This window comes from Rattus rattus, chromosome 6 (genome assembly GCF_011064425.1).
Source record: "Rattus rattus isolate New Zealand chromosome 6, Rrattus_CSIRO_v1, whole genome shotgun sequence".
Lineage (NCBI taxonomy): Eukaryota > Metazoa > Chordata > Mammalia > Rodentia > Muridae > Rattus > Rattus rattus.
Genome location: NC_046159.1, coordinates 26,490,912 through 26,514,264, shown reverse-complemented (window position 1 = coordinate 26,514,264; position 23,353 = coordinate 26,490,912). Strand labels below are relative to the sequence as shown.

Sequence of the window (23,353 nt, the reverse complement as noted above, 5' to 3'; positions counted from 1 at the left end):
CTGCGTGTGCATGTGCGTGTGCATGTGTGTGCGTGTGAATGTGCGCGTAGGTGGGGATGAAATCGAAGGCCTCACACAAGCTAGGCAAAAGCTCGACCTCTAAGCCATACATACCCCCGGCTTAGGATGTGTTGTCTGAGACAGAGACCATATGCCTGGAATAGCTCAGATCTGGATAGCGTGAACAATGGTGCAAAAGGCCCACTGGGGCTTTGAGGAAGGCAAGATAGATACCTGCACTCAGCTGGAACTTCAAGGTTAGACTGGGGCTCTACAGCCGTCTCCCCTCTATGTATACCACAGAGAAGATTTCCCTTAAGGGCATGGAGCAACTGAGGGCATGGAAAGCAGGCTGGGCCTGCCACATACCTTGAGGCTCGGCTGCTGGGGACGGTAGAATTGGAGATTCGGATCGACGGCAGGGATGTTCCTGCTGGCGAGGGCCTTGGCAAGTTCTCGCCAGCTGCTGTACCCTGTGGAAGGGAAGGAGAAGAGAAGAAGGCCGACTTAACTCAGGAGCCCATAAATCTGTAAGATTACAGAGGTAGAGATAAGAGTTGAGTGGCTTCTCTTCTCCTCTTAGAGAAGGACCCGTGCCTTCCCTAAGTCAGAGAAGGAACTCTGCCAGGAGAACGGGGCTATCGTCATGGACCGTGGGGTCCCCCTACAACATGATTCTTACCTAGTTGCTCATGGTGGGTGATTTCTCACCAAAGGCCCAGTCAAGAAATGGTGGCAAAGGCCATTTCTAGGGCAGCAGCAGAGAACTATGGGAGGTGGGGATAACAGGTAAGGGGTGCTTCTCTCTGATCATTAGGGTTGCTAGACAGAACCAGAACTGGAGGAGGTAGGAGAAAGGGGGCCTAGACATTTGTCTCACAAATTTAGTTCTACACTGCTCTGGGGCAATTTGTGACACACTTGTGTCTACCCTAGAACTGGTTAGCATGCACAAATCTGAGGAGACAAAAAGAACCATGGTGAAAAGGAGGGAACAAGAAATGGTTGATGTGCAAGCAAGCCTTCCTACACAAACAAAGAGGGAAGGTGAGGTGGGAAGAGTCAGGGCCCAGTGGTCAAGTCTACAATTCACTGGATGCCAATGTCTTCTTGACTATAACGAGAATGGTTGGGCAGGGGTGTTGGGCTTAAAGTAAGCGAACTTACCACACTGTAGGCCATAAATCAGAATCATGACTTATCAGACCAGGTTTTAAGATCGCTTCATCCTCACTCCAGGGAAGAAAATTGGGAACAAGGCTGCTGAAATGACTAATCTGGGGCCACAGAACTAACAGCAACAAGGGTATGGTGAGAAGCTGGGCGAGCGGGGGCCTCTCCATCGGGCTGCTTTATTAAGATGCTCTTGAGGAGTGGGGCTACATTTCAGCTCTGGAGTCCATGCCTAACACAGGCTCTTCTCCAAAGGAGTCAGACTAAAGCACCCTGGAGGGGGACAGGGGATCACACAGAAGGGGTTTGACAGTCATCCACCTTTGGGAATGACTAGTTGGCAGAAGGCACAAGTGTCACGGGATCCCTGTGTGAGCACCAACAGGGACACAGCTAACTAAATGAAACCAGAGAATAAACAGCTAAGTGTGGTCAGATGCCCATAACACACCAAAAATCTAGGGGAACAAAGGCAGGGTTGCTGAATCCAAGGCCAGCCTGGGCTACATAGTAAGACTGTGTCTCTGCAAAACAACCAACCACAGAGTATAGCCAGTATGGACCATGCAGGACATAGACATCACATTGTGCAGGAGCGTTATGTGCTGATACTTGGAGGGGGTACACAGAGCCACACACTGGAACTTGAGTGAGGGTGGGGATGTTGTAAGGCTGCTTTTCTTATGTGGTTATGTGTTTAGAAAGCATCTCAGAGGCATGGTGTCATCCGAGCTTTTTCAGATGCTGGAGTTAGGTCAGGTATGATCATGCTTGTCTTACAGATGCGGAAAGAGGAGCTTGGAGTTCTCAGCCACAGATCTGTTTGTCTTCCGAGATTAGAGAAGGCAGCCCTCACAGGCCAATGTCTGTCTTCATTACTCTCTCTCCTGCAGCTCCTGTTAGCAGAGCTTTGAGGAGTCCTGGAGTCAGAGGCCTTAGCTATGGATATAAGCCGTGGACTATTACACAGACAGATATTCAGTCACACTTAAGTTATGGGAACTTCTGACCTCCAAGGAGACGTGCACAGACACATGAGTGAAAACATAACCAGGGGCTGGAGAGATGGCTCAGTGGTTAAGAGCACTGACTGCTCTTCTAGAGGTCCTGAGTTCAAATCCCAGCAGCCACATGGTGGCTCACAACCATCTGTAATGAGATCTGATGCCCTCTTCTGGTGTGTCTGAAGACAGCTGCAGTGTACTTATATATAATAAATAAATAAATCTTTAAAAAGAAAAAAAAACCCGAAACCACAAAACACAAATCTTAACATACACACACACCATGGACCCCACTCCCACCGTGTGTGTGTGTGTGTGTGTGTGTGTGTGTGTGTGTGTGTGTGTGTGTGTGTAGGGAGCATGCAAGTTTGCAGACCACAAGTGTCCTCCTCAATCACTCCACACCTATTTGAGGTTGAGGTTAGGTCTCTCCATCAACCTGAGGTTCATGTTTTCTTAGCAAGACTGAAAGCCAGCAAGCCTAGCAATGCTCGTGTCTCACCCCCCCTGCACATGTGTAAGGTGTCCAGCTATTACGTGGGCGCTGGGATTTGAACTCTGGTTCTCAAGACTGCACAGCAATTGCTCTAAACTGCTGAGCCGTCTTTCTGGCTTCCACCCCCTTTCTAACAGAAGTATCCTGATAGGCTGATTTAGCTAGAATGCTCTTCCTGGTAACGGAGCATCGGCCGAATTGGCTGTAAAGCCCTGGCTTCCTTGCTGTACCCAGAACTGAACTCAGGTCTAGACTAAGTGAAGAAGTCTCAATTGACCGGTTCTATTCCTCTTCATCTGAAGGCTCTCTCTGGGGCCAAGGATATCTCCACTGAGGAAAAGACAGGAAACTCAGTGAGGTTAAGTGGAGCCAGGCCCTCACCTATAGGTCACAGATATGTCTACGTGGTTCTGAGATGTGAGATTTGGTCAACAGACTACAGTCTTCGGGCTTCAGAGTGACGGGTCTAACTGCACACACACAAACGCACACGGCGGCAACGCCTTGAGCTCGTCACCGCGTCTCCTTAACCTTGCTTTCTTTACCAGGATTCTGGGAATAGAGACCTCTGCTCCAGCTGCCAGGCCTGCTGTGAACAGTGAATTATCTGGGTCCGACTCACAAAGTGCTGGATACGAGTCTCCCCCCTCCTAACAGGTCCTGAGGTGGGGATTTGGATTTGAGAGTCAGGAGGAAAGAATCCCAGCTTCTTTAGAATTTAGAACTCCCTGACTCTCCCCTCTATGCTTACTGACCAGAGAGTAAGCAGACAGGGCAGTGGGGACTTGGTTGAGGCATAGCAATGGGTATGTCCTCTCCCCATGGCCCTGCCGGTGGTCACGAAGCACACGCTCTGTGCCAGGCTCTGGGCACAGGCACTGTATTTGGATCCTCATCTCTGCCTCTGCCAGTAGATACCCAGCCATTGCTTGCCCCCTGGGAGCAACTGGAGCTAAAGAATGTGCTGATTGAACGACGGACACTTGTCACTTGTCCCCTGTTAAGTGATTCCTCCAGTTTCTGGCCGGGCCTCTCCTTCCAGAGTGCCAGCTGCCAGGTCTTGGTCCTCCTACAGCAGGTGTCACATTTATGCTGGGAGACAGACACCCAAGTCTCAGGTGTCAGACAAAGCACCACCGTGGGCCTCATGCTGTGCCCTCACAGAGCTGGGCTATCAAGTTAACTATCAGCCAGAGCTTTGCCAACACCCTCCTGGGGGCAATACAGACTTCAAAGGCCTGAAGATTATCATCCTGGCTCTCTGCGACACTATAGACCACATATGGTATCGTGTTTTCAAAAACTCTTAACATATGTTAACTCTATTGCCTCCTCTCGCCCTTTCTCGAAGAAGTAAGAAAAAACAAGGCAGCTAAAATGCTTCAGTGATCAGCCCAAGGTCACACAGGGAAAAGATAATCCACAGGAAGTACCCGGTGCTGGTAAGGACTCAGTCTTCAGCATCACTCGCTCACTGTGCTGCAGGCAGGAGCTGCCACTCATTGCCCTTGACCTTCCTCTCATATGCTTGCATGGGGACATCGGGGCCACTGACAGAAGAGGGGGAAGACCCTTCACTGCTGAGGCTGCCGCTGATACCCCGCATCCCAAAGTGGGATTGCAGGCTTGAGCTCCGGCTCTACCCAGGTGCTGAAAACACTTAGAAGCATTTCCAACTTAACAGTTAAGGGCTGGGCCTGGAGTTTAGTTAATGCAAAGTGCTTGCCAGCTCAGTGTGGAGTCCTTGCTTTGTGTTGTACAGGGCCCTGGGTGTTATCCCCAGCACAATTAAAATAAATAAACACATATATTTAAGAGCAAGCAACTTGGGAGGTAAAAAGTTGATAGTAAATGTCCGTGTCGGTATAAAGACTACAATGGACACTCCCTCCCAGTAGCAAACTACCCAAGAATGTGTTCAAACCTCTGCCGGTGCCTGACCAGACTTCTCACAAGCTCCGTGTTAATGCGTGTTGCGTTTACTCCTGAGCAGTTATGAGAAAGATACTAACAGTAGCCTACATTCATGAGCACTGACTATGTGCAAAGCACCTCGCTAGGAGGCATGGTTTTGGTTTTTAGGTTGTTTTGTTATTTTTAGAAGCAGGCTCTGTACGTAGTTATGACTGGCCCGGAGCTTGCTACATAGATAAAACTGGCCACCAACTCAAAGATTTACCTGCCCCTGCTCCCCAGGTGCTGGGATTAAAGGTGTAGCCACTCCATGCTGTATTTCGCCATGTAAAGACAATGTGAGCGCACATGCACATACATCACTTCATGGGAACAGCAGGGGAAACCTACAGAACCTGTTCGAGCTCTGCGACTGAGGAGAGTGTCAGCCCTGAGTCACCTCTCCACTCCACGCTCTATTTCGTGGTCATGTGGAAACAGATTTTACTTGACTACAGGAAGAACTGGATGATTCAAGTTTACCCCAGTTAAAGGCTAAACAGTAGAACAGGAGGGTTACTTATCCTCTCCACCTCCCATATCACCCCCATACCCCCAAAACCTGCCAGCTCTGGGCATCAACAGGGAGACTGAAGGCAACCAAGACTGCTGCCAGGAAAGGTGGAGCTGGGAACTGTCAGAAAGGGGATGGATGGATGCGCAGGGTACCATGGTGGACACGGACGTCTTTACAGTATCGCTGCCCAGCTTGGGGCTGGTCTCTAGAAGAAGAGATTTTCACCTTCTTTAAACTACAGGAGAGGACTTTTGAGAGGGGAGGGAATGGCATCCCAGGACTCTGGAAAAGGTGGGAGCAGCCTAGGAGGGCCTATTCCACCTCTCTCACAAGACACCACAGACCTGAAGATCCAGGATGAACGCCGATTTCAAAGAGGAGCCCTGAGGTCTGTCTAGAGATTCACTCTCCAGAGCCTAAAAATGCGCAAAGAAAAGACGGTGCTGAGGAGGGAGAATCCTTGTCCCAGTGGAAGTCAGGAGACTGCCAAGGAGACAAGAGGCCATGACAAGGGGCCGCCCAGCACACAGATTTACAAGAGCCAGAGACCAGCCCTGAGTTGCAGGATGAAGAGGTTCTGTCCCTGGGAAGAAGTTGAGAAGAGAGCCTGAGGAGTTGGTGTCTTTGGCAGGACAAAGCAACTGTGGCTTAAAGTCAGCAGGGCACAGATCAGAAAATGGAAGCAGCATATCACAGACAGGCAAAGACGAAATGGAGGACCTGTCACGGGGGGTGGGGGTGGGGGGAACGGGACAGACATGGTCTTCAGGGCATGCCTAAGGCTCTGATGCCAGAGTGCGATGAAGTCTCTCCTAGTTGCTGATGCCCCAGGGAACTTGATGCAATAAAAATTATTATTACGATAACCATTAACAATGTACATGTATGAGTTCATACACACGCACATACACACACATATACACACACATGCATATACACACACACATATATATACACACATACACACATATACACACACATGCCTATACGCACACACATATACATACACATACATACATATATACACACACGCACATATATATACACACATATATATACAACACACACATATACACACACATATATACACATACACACACACATATATACACATACACACACACATATATACACATACACACACATACACACATATATACATACACATACACATATATACACACACATACACACACGTACACACACATACATATACACATGCATATATACACACACGCATATATACACACATACACACACATATACACACATACACACACATACACACATACATATACATACACACATATAGACATGACTATTTGTACAGAGGGTTTGCTATATTTGTATTAACTTAAATATAGATTACTCTGTTTTTCTTTATTTTTAAAAATGTAGTTGTAATTTCTAATACAAAAACAAGTAAACCATATAAGCAATCCTCTTTTGGAATGGTTAATAATCTATGAGGTGCTGCTAGAGAGACGGCTCAGTGGTGAAGAGCACTCCCTGCTGTTTTAGAGGACACAGGTTCAATTCTCAGCACCGCATGCACAGTGGCTCACAACCATCTGTCAGGTCAGAGGGAATGATACCCTCTTCTGGCCTCTGTGAGCACCAAGCACACAGGTGGTGCACAGACTTATACACAGGCAAAACACTCACACACATAGCATAAAAATAAATAGATCTCAATAAACAAATACATACAATTTAAAGAAAACAACCTGACATGATAGAGCACAAAGACCCCGGAGCAAGTGAACTGCAGTTTTAGCAAGAACGGCCTAAGTATAATTAACATTGGCTTAGCCTTTCCTCCTGGGTAAGAGAAAGGTATGGGCCTAGCAGAACCAGGCTTAACTGGATTATAAACCCAGAAATATCTTTCAAAGAATTGCTACAGTCTCTAAACAATCTCTTTCCCTAAGTTTGATACTTTTGGTTTTTTAGATTTTCTTTGACAGGTTCATTCACACACACACACACACACACACACACACACACACACACACACACACACACACACACACTGAATATGTATATAGCTTTTATTCTTTGATGGGCTCATATATGGATATACACTGAATGTTGGTCATTTCCCTTTCACCTCCTGTAACCCTCTCTCACCATCCTCTCTCTCCCACTGAAAGCTTTCTTTCAACCTTATTTTCATATTTTTAAATATATAACATACATACGTACATATATACATACATATATACATACATATGTGCATACATATTGCTATTCATCCCTTTAAATTACATGTTATACAATATTTTTTATTTTAGCCTTTTTTTTCCTCGTTGCAGTCACACAGCACCACACCTAGCTTATGTGGTACTGAGAACTGAACCCAGGGCTTCGTCTATGCTTGACAAGCGTTCTACTGGCTGTGCTACACCCACAGTCCAGATTACTCCTGTGGAAAAATAAGGCTTACAGGGTTTGTTGCTGGTTGGTTGATTGGTTTTGTCTGATCTTCCCAAAAGCCACAGAGACAGTAAGTGACTGAGCTGAGATTTGAACCCAGGACGAAAGGCTGTGTTCTTAACTCTATTATTCCCCACTCAAGGTCCTGAGTTTTCACCTCCATCCTTATCCCTTAGTAGCATTCACTTACCATCCCATCCCTGTTCTACTGTCTCCAAACTACCTTCTATTGATACCACATGCATACACACCACACACACATGTACCCACACACATATACACACGAACATCACATACACATACCACATACACACATGCCACAGACATGTACACACTTAACACACACCACATGCACACACCACACATATGTACACACCACACACACACACATCATATACACACACACAACACACACATGCACACCAGACCATCCTATTCTATCATCTCCAAACTACCTTCTGATACCACTCATGTGCACACACATACGTGTACACACATACGTGTACACACACACACACACACACACTCCAGACACACCACGAGACCATTTCCTTTCTCTTTCTGATTTAGTCACTAGTTATCTATCTTCTCTCTGTAAGAGCCAAAGAAATGCAGAGGGGAGAATGGAGCCCCAAATGTACAATCCCATCACCTACTACTTCAACTAGCCAGAGAACCAGACGAGAACATTCAGCACCTTCTCTTTCTCAACAGAACTAATCCCATGTTTGTGCTTGTGACTGGCCCTGGGGATCACTGTGGCTGTTTAGCTCATCCGGAGGAGGAAAGGTCTGAGAAGAGTAGAAAGGTGGAGTCCTATGGTTCCCTACTCACGAACAGAAAAACACAGGTAGGGCTCTCGGGAGCTCCCCTCTCTGACAGGCCCCAAGCCTGCTCTCAGCCAGACCCAGAGCCCTGAAGTGCAGTCAGCTGCACTCTGTCTTCTACCAGGCTAGCACCTGAACTTCCCAGGGGATGGTGGGAAGTGGCTGCAGGCAAACTGAGGCTTGCAAGCCAGTGACAGAGACATCACCTACCCCCAAAAGGGCATCTGGTCCAGTGCCAGGAATGCCTGCTTGAATGCTGTCATTAGCATCCTGCCTCCCACAAACATCCAGAAAGACGACAAAGCCAAGGAAGCAGATGAGGAGAAAAGACAGAAAGAAGCTCAACACGCTTCCTATTTGCTGCTGCGCCCTGGAAATACAGGTTCTGCTTGGATATAGCTGAGCTCAGTAAGTTTCCATTCTCTAAGCACCAGTGATGATCAGCATAGACTCCAGAAGGTAAGGCCCAGCCCAAGTCACCTTAAGGCTATCACCATTGTCACCATCGTCGTTGCAAAAAAACCAAACAACCATAACTCAGGGTCCATTTACAGGTCACGGCTATGACAATTACAGTCCCATGCAAGGGGAGTGTGAACTTAAGACCCTCTAGGAAAACCTGGAGCTGAGAGTCCAGGACTGAAGACTGGCCCATAGCCTGCACTTGAAGCCTCAAGGACACCTAGGCAAGAGCCACTTAAGTTCTTTCCAGACCGTCTGGTCGAGCCTGCTTTTCTGAACCCACTAGGTCTGTCTGTCTTCAAGGAAAACATGGGACCACCCCTTGCCTCCCTGGGGGTCTTTCAGATAGGGAGCTCAGAGCTGCAGTAGTAGGGCATTTGCCTAACATTCAGAATAATCGATCAGATTTGTCTAACATGCAGAATAATCGATCAGACTGGGGGAAGGGAGCAGAAGGACTCGTGACCATCAGGCCTTTACCGAGCACCAGGTATACACTGAGCGCATGCCCCACCAACAGCTGAGGTGGAGAGACAAGCTCAAACGCTTAGCTCTTCCTGTCCTGTGGTTAAAGAAAGGACCCACTTTCCCAAGAACTTGGAGATGGCCTAGGCGGTCCTCACACTTGCGTCCACACACAAGGCAAGTGCGAGCCAGTTCTACTGGATGCAAACAGGCAGACACAGCAGGCTGGGCTTACTGGATGCTGATGACATGATGTTGTTCGGGGAATTTCTCCTTTCAAAGACTCAGAAATGTCAGGCAAGACTCTGAGCAAATTCTCTGTGATTAGGAAACTTGTCTTTATGGACCGAGAGTCTAGGAGAAGCAACAACACAGGAAGTCACTGACTCTGAGTAACAGCCAGGGAGGAGTTTCAGCACGAATTAGTCCTAAGACCTCAGCTGAAAGTTTAATGTTGCCCACAGAGGCACTGGAGGGTGTAAGACAGAACCTTAGTGGTTTCTCAGAAGCCTGGGCTCCGGGGCTGGAGAGATGGCTCATCAGTTAAAAGCACATCCTGTTCTTTCAGAGGACCCAGTTTGGTTCCTAGCACCCACACTGGATGGCCCACCACACCTTTAACTCTCAGAGATCCGATACCTTTAGCCTCCATAAGCACCCATACTCGCCCCACATGTATACTCAGGGATACACATAATTTTAAAAAATAAAAATAGGACTGGGGAGCCGGCTCAATTGCCAAGAGCACTAGATGCTCTTACAGAGGACCTGGGTTCCGCTCCCAGTACCCAATAGGGTACCACACAACCATGTGTAATTTCAGTTCCAAGAGTTCTGATGCCCTCTTCTAGCCCTTGTGGGCACTGCTCACACATGACACAAAGACACACACGCAGGCTAAACACTCATGCACATAAAACAAAAATAAATCTTCCAAAAACAAATACAGTCTTAAAGCCCTAGACTCTCCCTTGGGCCTCTTCCCAGGTTAAAAAGCAGAAACAGAGGTTCTTTCTCCTGACTGAGGGAAAATGGTTTCTATTGTTGGAGGACCTGCAGAGACAGAAGCATCATTGACAGGAAAAAAAGTGGGAGCCAGGATAAAAACAAATAAAACCAAACCATCATCCTCTGAGGTCCGGGAAGACATGGCGAGGGGAACAGAGAGGAGTGTGTCTGTGAAGAGCTAGCGAGAGTGTGAGCTAGTCACTTGGGGAAAAGGAGGGAAACTGAGCACGGTGGCACCCTGCATCACAACCACACACAGGAGGCCAAGACTGCATCTTCTAAAATTTTTTTTTTCTTTTCTTTTTTTCGGAGCTGGGGACCAAACCCAGGGCCTTGCGCTTGCTAGGCAAGCGCTCTACCACTGAGCTAAATCCCCAACCCCCAAGACTGCATCTTAAGTAATTTTTTAAAAGACAGTCGAAGACAAGCAGGAAATACTTAACAATTAACTGTTAATGACGAGGCCGGACTTCGGGGATGATTTCAGTAAAATGCCAACACAGACCTAGGAGGGGTCTGTTCAGAAACTTCTCTTCCATGCGTTGCCCCATTCCACCCACTAATGGGTTGGTGTGTGCTTCGCTCACAGACAACCCCTGGGCTAGTCTCTGCTACAAGTTTTTGACACGCATTGTCTCATTTCACCTCCACAGAAATCACTCGATGTTAACAAAATTCCCCACTGAACTCCTCACAGCCTCCGAAAACGGCATAATAGAGAAATTGCCTGCTCTTCAAAAAGACCGCTTAAGGAGAATCTTACACAGGCCCTTCTGTCTGATGTACAAAAGGCAACGGGATCCAAGGTAAACAAAGACTCCTGGAAGCCAAGGACATTTTCTTGGGCTCCACAGGGCTTTGGTTTGGACCAACAACTGGGAGCCTTGGCCTCCCGGCCCATTACACTTGATATCTGCTTTCACGGTACCCACACCCCACACCCACGTTAGCAGTGTGGGGGATCCAACTTAGGGCCTGAGCGAGCGAGCCAGGAAAGCGATCTACCAGATCTACCATCGAGCCACGGAGCGAGAAATACTCTCTTCTCAGCAGTCTGGGCCTCTTTTCTGCATCTTGCTGGAAAACAATCTGATGCGTGTGCCAGCTGCTGGACCTGCGCGGTCTAAGGAAAGTGACTCACCAAATGAGGTTGCTGTAACCTGTTCCTGGGAAGGAGAGGGAGGGGACACAAGACAGTAAGAAGACTGCTGGAGTCAGGTGTGGTGGCACATCCCAGCACTTTAATCCCAGCACTCGGAAGACAAAGGCCACCTGGTCTACATGGAGTTCAAGCCAGCCAGAGCCGCTTCCGTTATTGTGAAGTTTCGATTGTCCCTTTTCCTTCCCACAAAAGGTCGTTTAAGCGAAACTGCGGGCTTGGATGCACTGAGCACAGAGGGCTAGACCACAAGGTCAGGTCCTCATCCCAGGGTCACCGCCCCACACTCTTGGTTTGTTTTATGTTCATCCAAATGCCATGAACCTTTTCTATTTCTTTGATAGGGGCACCGGGTCCTAAAGGCAAGTCCACCGAATGTCTAATCTGCAAGGGGAGCCAGTGAAGGACCAAGTCAGTCTTTGATTCTTAGCCCAAGGCACAGAAGGCCATCTCAACACTTAGCTGCACCTAGGCCAGTCCAGGGAAGTCCTGAAAATCAGCCCTGTGCAAGCAAGTGTCTCTCTCTCTCTCTCCCTCCTCCCTCCCTCCCCCCTCTCCCTCTCCCCTCCCTCCCTCTCTCTCCTCCCTCCCCTCCCTCCCTCCCTCTCTCTCTCCCTCCTCCCTCCCCTCCCCCATCCCCCCCCTCCCTCCCTCCCACCCCTCTCCCTCTCCCTCTCTCTTTCATTAGATTCCTGCTGCATCCAGCAAGCACTTGAAGCTGTGAATGAGTGAATGATAAAGAGTGGGTGTTGTGAAGAGCTGGAAGAGTTACTTCACAGGTGGTGTCTCCTCACAGTTCCGGGCTGGGCCTGGATGAAGTGACAGGTACTGACCCTGACATTCTGAGAAACTGACAACCAGCTGCAGGCTGTCCCAGCACCCTGTGAACACTTACCGCGACAGAGATGTCAAAGTCACAACCCAAGGGTAGTCATCATTTCCTTTTTCCCCTTCCTCTCTCTTACCACGACACTCCTTACCTCTGTCCTCTCACTGTCTAGCTCTGATGGGCCTGACGCGCTCGCTCTGTAGACCAGGCTGGCCCCCAAAGGCACGGATCTAGCCCTCCTCTTCCTTTCTAAATGTAACTATGAGATGTGTATAGATGTTGAAAATACATATAACACAACTAATCCTGACTAACAACTTGGTAGGTGAGGCACCTAGGAGTTTGGCTGAGTGCCTCTACGTGAGTCTCTAAGGTGTTCCCTACGATGACTGGCATGAAGTCTCTGACCTAATACATTTTTCAATCAACTGATAGAGCTAATTCTGAATAGACTCTTGGAAGCCGCAGGATGGTGGAAGGTGGAACCTGCATGAAGAAGCTGCGAGAAGTGGGCGTGTCTATCTATCTTGCTGGGGGCCATTTTCTGTACTCCCCCCACCCCGTCCTGATGCACTGGACCCTCTGAAAACACGAGTGAAGCACAGCACCCCTCCCCCATTAAGTTACTTCTGCCAGGCATTTTGATATAGCAATGCAAAGTCCAACAGAACAAATAACATAAATTTATCTTTTGGGGGAAGGGCAGTGGAGGGATTGAGACAGAGTTTCTTTCTGTAGCCCTGTCTGTCTGGAAGTCACTCTGTAGACCAGGATAGCCTTAAACTCAGAGATCTTCCCTCTACCCCTGATTGCTGGGAATAAAGGCATGTGTCACTACTACAAGGCTAAATTTATCGTTTTCTATACAAGTCTGCAAGTGTCCTTCCATGGAGTATGCTGTCAGAATACTCCATCTTTTTCTTTTCTTTTTGAATTCTTCAAGACAGTTCTTTTTTCTGAGCAGCTCTAGTTGTCCTGGAACTCACTCCACACACCAGTCTGGGTTTGAACTCACATAGATCTGCCTGCCTCTGCCTCCAGAGTGCTGAGATCAAAGGCATGTGCCACCACTGCCTGGCTGTCACCCTCCAACCCTTTTTAAGTACACAGTTCCGTGGCAGTAAGCACACGTACACTGCTGTAAGCCATCCTCCCTACAATGCTTTCACCATTCCCAATTGAAACTGTCTACATGAAGCAACGTCTATTTCCTTTGCTCCCAGCCCCTGGGGACCACTATGCTCCTTTCTCTGAATTCTGACATTTATAAATTTACGAATCATACATGGAATCGTACAATATTTGTTCTTACATATTTAGCTAATTTCATAATTATAACATTATTTCATAGTTTAACCATATTGCACCGTGTGTCAAAATGCCTTTCGTTTAAGGTTGAGCAATATTCCATTGTATATGGGTATATATCAAGTGTTGGGTTGTTTCTACCCCTAGAATATTGGGTCAGGGGAGAGGTAGGAGGAGACTGTGATAGGGATACATGTATCTCTGTGAGACTCTGCTCTCACTTTTCCAGAAAGCCACACTATGGAACTACAAAAACTAAATAAATAAGTAAATAAAATAAGAAAACAAAAGTCCAGCAGGTACTGAAGACCAGAGGGACCAGGCTGCTATATCAACAGAATAGATATGGTAGTAAAACTTCAGTTTCACTGAGGATGCAGACAGTCTGGGGAGCCCTGGCTTGGAAAAAGAGTGGTATATATTGGTATAATTAGATTGAATCACTCCCGTGCATAACAGGAAGAGAAGTCATAAGAGGCCTGGGTTTCCCAGGAATACTGATGTTCTAGTACACCAGGCAGTATGAAAACAGCAATTTCAATACATCTTGGCTTCCAAGAGTGCTTAAAACTTTCTGGCCCCTTACAATCCGCAGCTCAGGAAGTAGGTATAGGGACTGTTAGCTGTCTCTCCTCCGTGAAGCAGGTATTTCAGAGCAACAATTTAGAACCTTTTAGTCCAATTTGACATTGTGGCTACATGGAGTGATAGTGGAATAGCACAATGAACATGGTAGAGACCAGTGGACTAGGACTAGTGTGTGTGTGTGTGTGTGTGTGTGTGTGTGTGTGTGTGTGAGTAGGTGTGAGTATGGGAATATGTGTTGTGAGTTGTGTGTGTTTGAATGTGTGTATGTGTATATAAGTGTGTGAGAAAATGTATATGTTTGAGAATGTGTGTATGTGTGTGTAAGAGTATGTATGTGTGGGTTGGGGATTTAGCTCAGTGGTAGAGCGCTTGCCTAGGGAAGTGCAAGGCCCTGGTTCGGTCCCCCAGCTCCTAAAAAAAAGAACAAAAAAAAAAAAAAAAAAAGTATGTATGTGTGTGTGTATATAGATGTGTGTAAGAGTGTATACGTGAGTGTGTATGTACATGTGTGTATATATGTGTATATGGTGTGACTGTGTATATATACTGTGTGTGAATGTGAGCATGTATGTGTGTATGTGTGTGACTGTGTGTATATGTGTGACTGTGTATATGGTATGACTCTGTGTGTGTGTGTGTGTGTGTGTGTGTGTGTGTGTGTGTGTGTGTGTAATGGGGTCAGTCTGGTCTGGAACTTGTAATCTTCTTGTCTCAGCCTCCTGAGTACTAAGAATACAGGCATGTGCCACCTGCCTCGTTCTGGATTCTTTGAACGCCTGTGTTAAGACATATGTCACACCAGATGCATACTGGTAGTGTGTGGTACAACCAGTGAAAACTCAGCAACCAAACACAGACTGGAAAACTAGTCCTCTGATGGTTTGATCTGGCTAGAACCACAGGCCTGTCTGCCTCCACTTAAGCTACAGGTAACTTTGGGAGCTGGTTATGGAGAACTCAGGAGTTGAAGAAGGGTTTGAGGCCACCTGATCTATACAGAGAATTTCTGGCCAGTCAGGACTACAAACCCTGCCTTTGTTGTTGTTTCTTTCTGTTTTTCTTTCTTTTCTTACATCCGTTCTTTCTTTTTTAAGGTAAATTGGGGAAAAGACCACAACATAAATAAAATAGGGACTCACACCACCAGGTCCCAGAAAGGTCAAGAACCAGGCAGTTACTAAAATCTTTAATATCTCATCTCAACATCCCTGATGTCTGCTTAGGATTCAAATCCTCAGTCCTACCTGTGGGAACCTTGCAACTCCATTCAAGTATCAGTGCGTGGGAGGTGAAGGGATCAGGGGTACGGGCAGGGGTCTTCCCTGTGAGAACCCATTAGCTGTACATAACTGACTTGATCTGTAAAGAATGAGATTTTTTTTTCCCCCTGGGAATCATTCTATTTTTAAGGCTAAAGTAAACAAATGTAGATATAGTTAGAGGTGTCAAAGACACAAGCACTACAATACCTAGAAACTTTATAGAATATCTGGAAGACAGTAGAATTGATTATTTAAACTATTTTCCCTGGGTTATACAAAGAGATGGTGTTCTAAATGTATTTCTTGAAAAGACACGGAAAAAGTGATTGGTTAGACTTTCTACCCAATGGGCATCATGGCTGGGCATCATGGCTGGGCATCATGGCTGGGCATCATGGCTCTTGCCTGTAATCCCAACACATGACAGGAGAACTTCACAAGCCTGCAGTGTGTGGCGTACACACAGAGACTTTGTCCCAAAAAAACCCCAAAAGCCCCAGCTTGTTGCAGTCTAGGGAAACTGAGAGACCGTTGCCACAAGCTCAAATACCGTCTCCACTAGAAAGCTAAAGGCGAGAAGCCTAAGGTGTCGTTATCTGAGACACAAAACAAGTTCAGAGAAAGACCCACGGCAAAAATCCAGGTCTCTGTTGTGGCTCAGAGCACGTCCCTCGTCGGCTGACAAGTGAGGCCACCTCGTTTGTGAGTCTGCTGGGTCTGTTTGGCTTAGACTCTGAGAACACAAGCCTTCTTGTGGAAAGAAGGTCACAGTCAACAGAGGCCACTTGGAGAACGCATTTCCCTGAGAATCTGAGAACCTAGTAGGGACAGGCTAGATCAGTCCTAAAGCTGACACTGCAACCACAAGACAGCTCTGAGGTCCTCGGGAGCAAGGCTGGGCATGACCTGTGGCTGCAGGCTGCAAGGTGAGAGCCGAGAGCCGCCGTTAGACTTCACTGGCACACCATTTGTTATCCTCCTACATAATTTTCAAAACCATAACTTACACGCACAGAAGCCCACTAAGTACTTCTTTCACTCGTTAATCTCCTAACATTTCACATAGAAGGGGGAAAAAAAGATCCTTTCTTTAGGTTAAGGAGCAATTTTTAAAAGAATGAATAAAGGGCTGATATATAGTTGTGACTTACCTAGGATACATAAAGCCCTAAATTCCATCCCTAGAATCACGAAAGGGCAGTATTTATTTTGTACGTATCTGTGTTGCTACCAGTGAAATCTAAGGCCTCATATATGCAAGCGAGAACTCTTATCAACTGAGCTATCCTGCCAGTCCTGGAGATATATATTTTTTTATTTTATTTTGTGTGTTGTGTGTGGACACAGTTTCCTGCTGTCAGCTCTCTCTTCTATCATATAGGTCCTGGGGATGAAATTCAAGTCACTAGGCTTAGCAGTAAGCCCCCTTACCTGACTCACTCAGTGGCTCTCCCTAGAGTCGTTTTAAATCAGTAAGATAAACAACTGCGAATAGGCTTGAGAACGGGATTTGGACTGGGAAGGAGCTGAGAAGGAAAACAGACAGTTCAGCAGTGCTCTCTGCCTTCAGTCAGTATCTGTCCCTTGTGGGCAGGGGACGACCTGAGCTGGATCCCCACAGTAGAAAAAACTGACTCCCACAAACTGTCCTCTCTCTCTCTCTCTCTCTCTCTCTCTCTCTCTCTCTCTCTCTCTCTCTCTCTCTCTCTCTCTCCCTCTCTCTCTCAGCATACACACAATATAAACAATAAGTAAATGTAATTTTCTAGAACTTGAAGAATCAGTCCCTTGAGCTGTAGCTTGGTTTTTATTTTACTTTGGTCCAGATGCCACTGATTACAATTTCATAAAATGACCTCTGCAGGTCTGCTCTGACCTTCACAAAGTCAAGATGTCTGATTAAACTAACGAGTAACAGTTTTATATTCTCTACAGACAAAAAATAACTAGCCCTAGCCAGGCATGCTGACACAGATCTTTAATCCCAGCACTTGGGAGGCAGAGGCAGGCGGATCTCTGAATTTAAGGCCAGCGTGATCTACAGAGTGAGGGACAAGACAGCCAGGGCTACACAGAGAAACCCTGTCTCAAAGACAAAAATCAAACAAACAAAAAACACCTAACAACAACAACAAAAAGATAATGATGAAGAAGAACGAATGATATTACCAATAATAATCAAACATACACATAAACATACACACACGCACACACATACATATACACACTCACACACACACAAACACACACACAGACACACACATGCACACACACATACATACACACACATACACACTCACACATACACACACACACACACACACACACACACACACACACACAAAACCCAAACACTCATCTCTGTGGCTCTAAAGAAAAGTGAGAATTTCACTAAGCCAAATTGGTTATATATTATTACATATATATATATATATATATATATATATAATATTGATCAAGATATACAACATTTAATGTGTTACAAACCATATTTTCTGAACCCTAACCAAGATATACGATCTGAACAAATGCTGGTGAGGATTCTGGGAACAGGTAGTAACCTTAGACTATTCCCTATGGGATATGAGCTAGAGCAGCCACTACAAAAACCACTTACAGAGATGCCCAAAAATTAACACTAGAACTGCCAACACAGGCGTCTGAGCACTTCAGAGGCCAAGGCAGGAGGATTCCAGTGAGTTTGAAGCCAACCTTGACTACTTAATGAGATCCTGTTTCTAAATAAATGGATAATACCATATGATCCAGCCATGTTACTCCTTGGTCTATACCAGAAGGAATCCAAGTCAGCTCAACAGAGGGAACTGAACATCCATGTTCCCTGCATAGCTAGTCATAACAGTTAAGATGCGTAATCAGCTCCGATGCCCATTAACAGGTAAGCAGACAGACAAACAGGCAATTATGTGGTTATGCAATTGAGTTTCATTAAACCACAAAGAAGAATACTATTATGTAATTTTCAGGAAAATGGATAGACCTGGAGACCTCACATTAAACAAGGTAAGTTAGATCAATACTGTATATTTTCTCATATGTTTAATGTATATGTCTCTCTATATGTGCATGTGTGTATGTATGTATGTATGTATGTATGTATGTATGTTCTTCTCATGTGACATGACAGTAGGAGACTGTGTAGGAGGGAGGGAGGAGCCTAACAACCAAGGGATGGAAATAAAGGGTCACGTGGACTGTACAAAGTATAGTTGAAAAGGCTGCAGTGAGATCCATTGTGTACACAAACTAGCTAACGATAAGATATGTGTTCTTACACCATCAACGGAACGTTAGGAACCCTGACCAAGAGTCACAGTGATAGTCAATTATTGCTTTCAGCAATCCCAGCACACATGTGGGATACCAAACCAGGGAGACTCCTGCCGGTTCAGCCTTGTCTCAAATAAATAGATAAACAAACAAACAAAGGTCACTTGCAAAAGCTCTCTGCCGTCCTCAGCCTCGCGATGTTGCTAAATTCCCTCGGATGACTGTTGGCGCTGAGCTCTACACACCTCTGATCCATCTGTAGCTGTATCAATAAGGATGTTGACTGAAAAAGCACAAACAGCTCATTCAGACTCTCTACTCCATGTACAGTCCCCACAACTGACTGGTTTCTCCACCCTTTCTCTTTCCCTGCGCCGGGGGTGGCTCCAGGCGCAGCGCACGGAGGGAAAGCCGGGGCTAGGGATATTATGAGGGAGATAATATGGAACTCCTCGGCAAGGAGCAGGAAAGTGACGACCAGGTACCTCGGAAGGCACTTCCAGAGTGAATGTCTCAGCGTTGCCTATCCCAGGGCTGCAGGAAGCCGCTGGAAAAGCTCGGCTCTGTTCACCTTGGCCCCGAGCGACCCCAGGCATTCATGGGAAGGCGGCGTCTGACTGGTTTAACGAACCTCTGGTGCCAGGTGCAGTGGAACCAAAGAGAAAACCAAGGGCATCTAAGTAGATGGGCTGACAGAACTGCTCAGAAATAGGTCAGACTGCCCTGGTTCCCTACCCCGAAAAGGGAGGAGAAGTAAGATCTGCTCTGGAAAAGGAGCTGAGGACATTGTGGGAAAGATGATAGGCAAGAGGGAGTCTTTCCCTCTGCGCCAGGCACCACTCTTCCCTGTTATTGCCGGTTGGATCTCATCCACTCTCACTCTACCTGATATTCACGGGGCTCTGGAACTTTCTCCTACTTGGGGCACTTGTAAAGACAATTAAGGTTAAGAATCCGGACCTTTCATTGTTGTTTTCTTCCTTCTTCAACATAAAACTTTGATGTTTAATGATCTCTGACTGCTGCCTGGGTCCTAGTGATGCATAAAGCCCTTGGGACGTGATTAACTGTGTAGCCTTCCCGGGTCTTAGGGGGATACCTTTTCCATGTTTCAAAGAGTCTCTTGTAGGCAATTTGTTGGGTAAGATGCAAATTTATCCCCTTGGGCTGGTTGGAGCACTGAGCTATGTCTCCCCGGAGTTCACCACCATACAAAAACAGATACAGCTTTCAGGCAGAGACTACACAGTCTGTTACCTACTTTGAGTTGGCTTCTTGGACCAGTATATTAGAGTTCTGATGGCTGCAGAGAATAGCTCAGAGCGGAGATAAAGCTTCTAAAAGAAGCTTAGAAGAAAGGTACATTCAGTCAACAGGCTAGATTTACTAAGCACCATGTGGGGGGTATAGCTGCTTTGTCTGATGGTCAAGCATGGATTAACAAATCAAGTTAAGAGTCCGGGAGAGTTCTGGAGTCCCTGCCCACAACTTCTTAGCTATCTGCCATTTGTGAAATCTGTTATCATTTCTTCTTCCAACTGCATCACTGGGTGGGGGTGGGGGGCTTGAACAAATTCAGCCAATATGTGCTCAAGGTACATGAGGCTGGATGGCTCCATTTGGTACTCAGACTGTGGCTTACTGATTCCCCATGCCCTGCCAGGCACATTCATTCATTCATTCATCCATTCATTCATTCATTCCCAGTGTAGAAGCAGGCAGGTACTACTTTCTTGATAAGACTGAGGTTTAGGGCGGGAGAGATAGCTCAGTGGTTAAAAGCACTGACTGCTCTTCCAGAGGTCCTGAGTTCAATTCCCAGCAACCACACGGTGGCTCACAACCATCTGTAATGGGATCTGATGCCCTCTTCTGGCACACAGGTATACATGTAGATAGAGCAGTGATAAACTTAAAAAAAAGACTGAGGTTTAAACAACTTTTGGGCTTTGCTCCAGATCTCACAAATGGCTGCACGGAGATCCAAACTACTATGTGGTTTCAAAGTCCACAGGCTGCTCAGTTAATCCTCAGCACAACTCTGAGAAGCTGGTCTTATGGTGCCTCATTTATGGAGGATGGAGCTACAGAAGCAGTGACCAGGCAGCAGGAAGTCACAGCTCAAGCCCCTGCATGGCATTTCCAGAGCCAGCCCTGCCTCCCAACTGTGTTTTCCGCACAGCCCCCAGGATGAGTCGTTTTCTGACAACAGGGTACACAGTGATACAGAGGGGACCCTGCGAGTCAGGGAAGACTTCACTGTAAAGAAGGCCCAAACAGGTATTTTGAGGTAGGTCCATTTCTGAGTCTTGGAGGCTTGCCCCTACCCCACACAGAGCTCCCAGGCCAGAACCATTAAGTATTTTTCTGGAATAAATTTAGCATGAAAACACTGCCTCCCCTGAATCCCAGAGCACAGAAATCAGCCAGGCAGAAGACAGGACCCTTTACCATCCGTCTTTCCTTTTGTGTTCACACATCCTTCCTCTGTCTTTTTGCTAAAAGCTCTTTTTTTTCCTGCCTCAAACCCCACTAACTTGCCTTTGTGGCTGACCCAGTGCAAGGACTGTTCTACCTGGGACTCCCCTCCTAATTTGTTGGTCCTGTAGAAATGACGTGCCATTTGCCACTTCCTTATACTTGCACTGACTTTTCCTTATACGTACTTTTAAATTTACCCAGTCCCTATGTGAGCATCTTTGAGGCAGCTCAAACTTAGAAAAACCAAACTCTTGATATTTGCTTCTAACCCAGGTCCCCTGAATATGTGCATCAGGTAAATGGCAACAGGCCAAGTCCAACGTCTTTGGGGCTGTGAACATGCCCCAGAAGTAGGATGTTTGCTCAGCATGCATAAGACCTGGGGTTCTGTGTACAGCACTGAGGAGGTGAGTGAGGGGCAGTTGATGGTCTGTGAGAGACCTGTTCAGGCTACCGTTTCTCAGCCCGTGAATAGCCAAGTGTTCTGGATAGATCTTGGCTGCCCAAGACTGAGCGTAGGAAGCAGAACACTTGCTGTGTGCGTGCAAAGTCCTGGGTTCAATCCCCAATGGTGAAAAACAAAGTTTAAAGGTACATTTGAACAGATTATCTCTCAGCCAATGGCCATTTAACTATCTCCAGGCAATGCATACATAGGCAACTGCTATGATTCCAAGCCTGAGATCCAACAGGAGACCGTTGGGTCACATGTGTTAGAACTGAAGCATAGACATTAGCATGTTAGCTTCCTAAAACATGGAAACAATTCATCATCATCTACACTGAATGGCTCAGATGATCAAGGCACTTACCACCAAGCCTGTTAACCTGAGTTCAATCACCATAGTGGAAGAAGAGAACTGACTCCCACCAGTTGCCCTCTGACCTCCATGTGTATGCCATGACTGACAGCCATACATACACATACACAATGAATAAATAGAATAAAAATATTTAGAACATATTCAAAACACAGATAGCCGTGTGTGTGTGTGTGTGTGTGTGTGTGTGTGTGTGTGTGTGTTAAACTGAGCTTTTATTGTTATGAAGAGACACCATGACCAAAAGCAGCTTGGGGAACAAAGGGTAAGTTTGGATCAAGCTCCATGTTCATCATGGAAGGAAATCAGGCAGAAACACAGGGTAGGACCCTGGAAGTAGGAGCTGATGCAGAGGACATAGAGGGGAGCTGCTTCCTGTCGCTGCCCATGGCTTTCTCAGCCTATTTTCTTATAGAACCTTGGAATCTTGGAATCCATGACCACTTGTCTAAGGGAAGTCCCTATCCAGAATAGGATGGGCCCTCCCCATTGATGTATATGTGTGTGTGTGTGTGTGTGTGTGTGTGTGTGTGTATTATATATATGACATATAGTTGGTGAAGAGATAAAGAAATTAGAACTCTCAAACAAACAAACAAACAAACAAACAAACAAACAAAAAATAGCCAAAATCCTGAAGGCACAAGTAGGAAGACTGTTCATGATGTTCATGAGTTCAAGGTCAGCCTGGTCTATAGCAAGTTCTAGGCCAGCAATATAATACAAAACAAAAACAACCAAAAAAAAAACAACCAAAAAAAAAAAAAGGGAGGAGGAAGAAGGGGAGGAGGAGGAGGAAGGAGGGAAAGGAAGGAAGGAAAGAAGAAAGGAAGGAGGAAGAAAAGAAGAAAGGAGGAGGAGGAGAAGGAAGAGGAGGAAGAGGAAGAGGAGGAGGAAGAGGAGGAAGAGAAGGAGAAGAAGGAGGAGGAGGAGAAAGAGGAGAGGAGGAGGAGAAAAAGGAGAGGAGGAGGAGGAGGAGGAGGAGGAGGAGGAGGAGGAGGAGGTGGTGGCAGCAGGGCAGCCACAGCAATGCTAGTCTTAATGGCCCCAAACTGTAAATACCCAAGTGCCCATCAGCAATTAATGAAGCCACCTGGGACACAGGTGAGACAGGATCAGAACATGGGTTCAGGGTCAGCCTGGGTTACAGGGTGAGTCCCAAGGTAGCTGAAACTGTACAGGGAATCTCTGTCTCAAAAACAAAAACAGGACCAGGGCAATAGCACACACTTTCAATGCTAGCACTGGGAGACAGAGGAAGGCGGATTTCTGA

The 23,353-nt window shown here is 46.5% G+C and overlaps 1 protein-coding gene across 1 annotated transcript in view; it reads right to left on the bottom strand.

The window, feature by feature from the left end:
• Positions 1–4,176, bottom strand: part of B4galnt3 (beta-1,4-N-acetyl-galactosaminyltransferase 3) — a 32,402-nt gene extending 28,226 nt beyond the window's left edge. Inside the window, exons 1-2 of the mRNA XM_032906678.1 lie at positions 4,107–4,176; positions 370–473 (exon numbers count right to left, since the gene is read on the bottom strand). Of these exons, the coding sequence (XP_032762569.1) occupies positions 370–473; positions 4,107–4,176 (174 nt within the window). The remainder of the gene's footprint in view (positions 1–369; positions 474–4,106) is intronic.
• Positions 4,177–23,353: the final 19,177 nt, after the last annotated feature.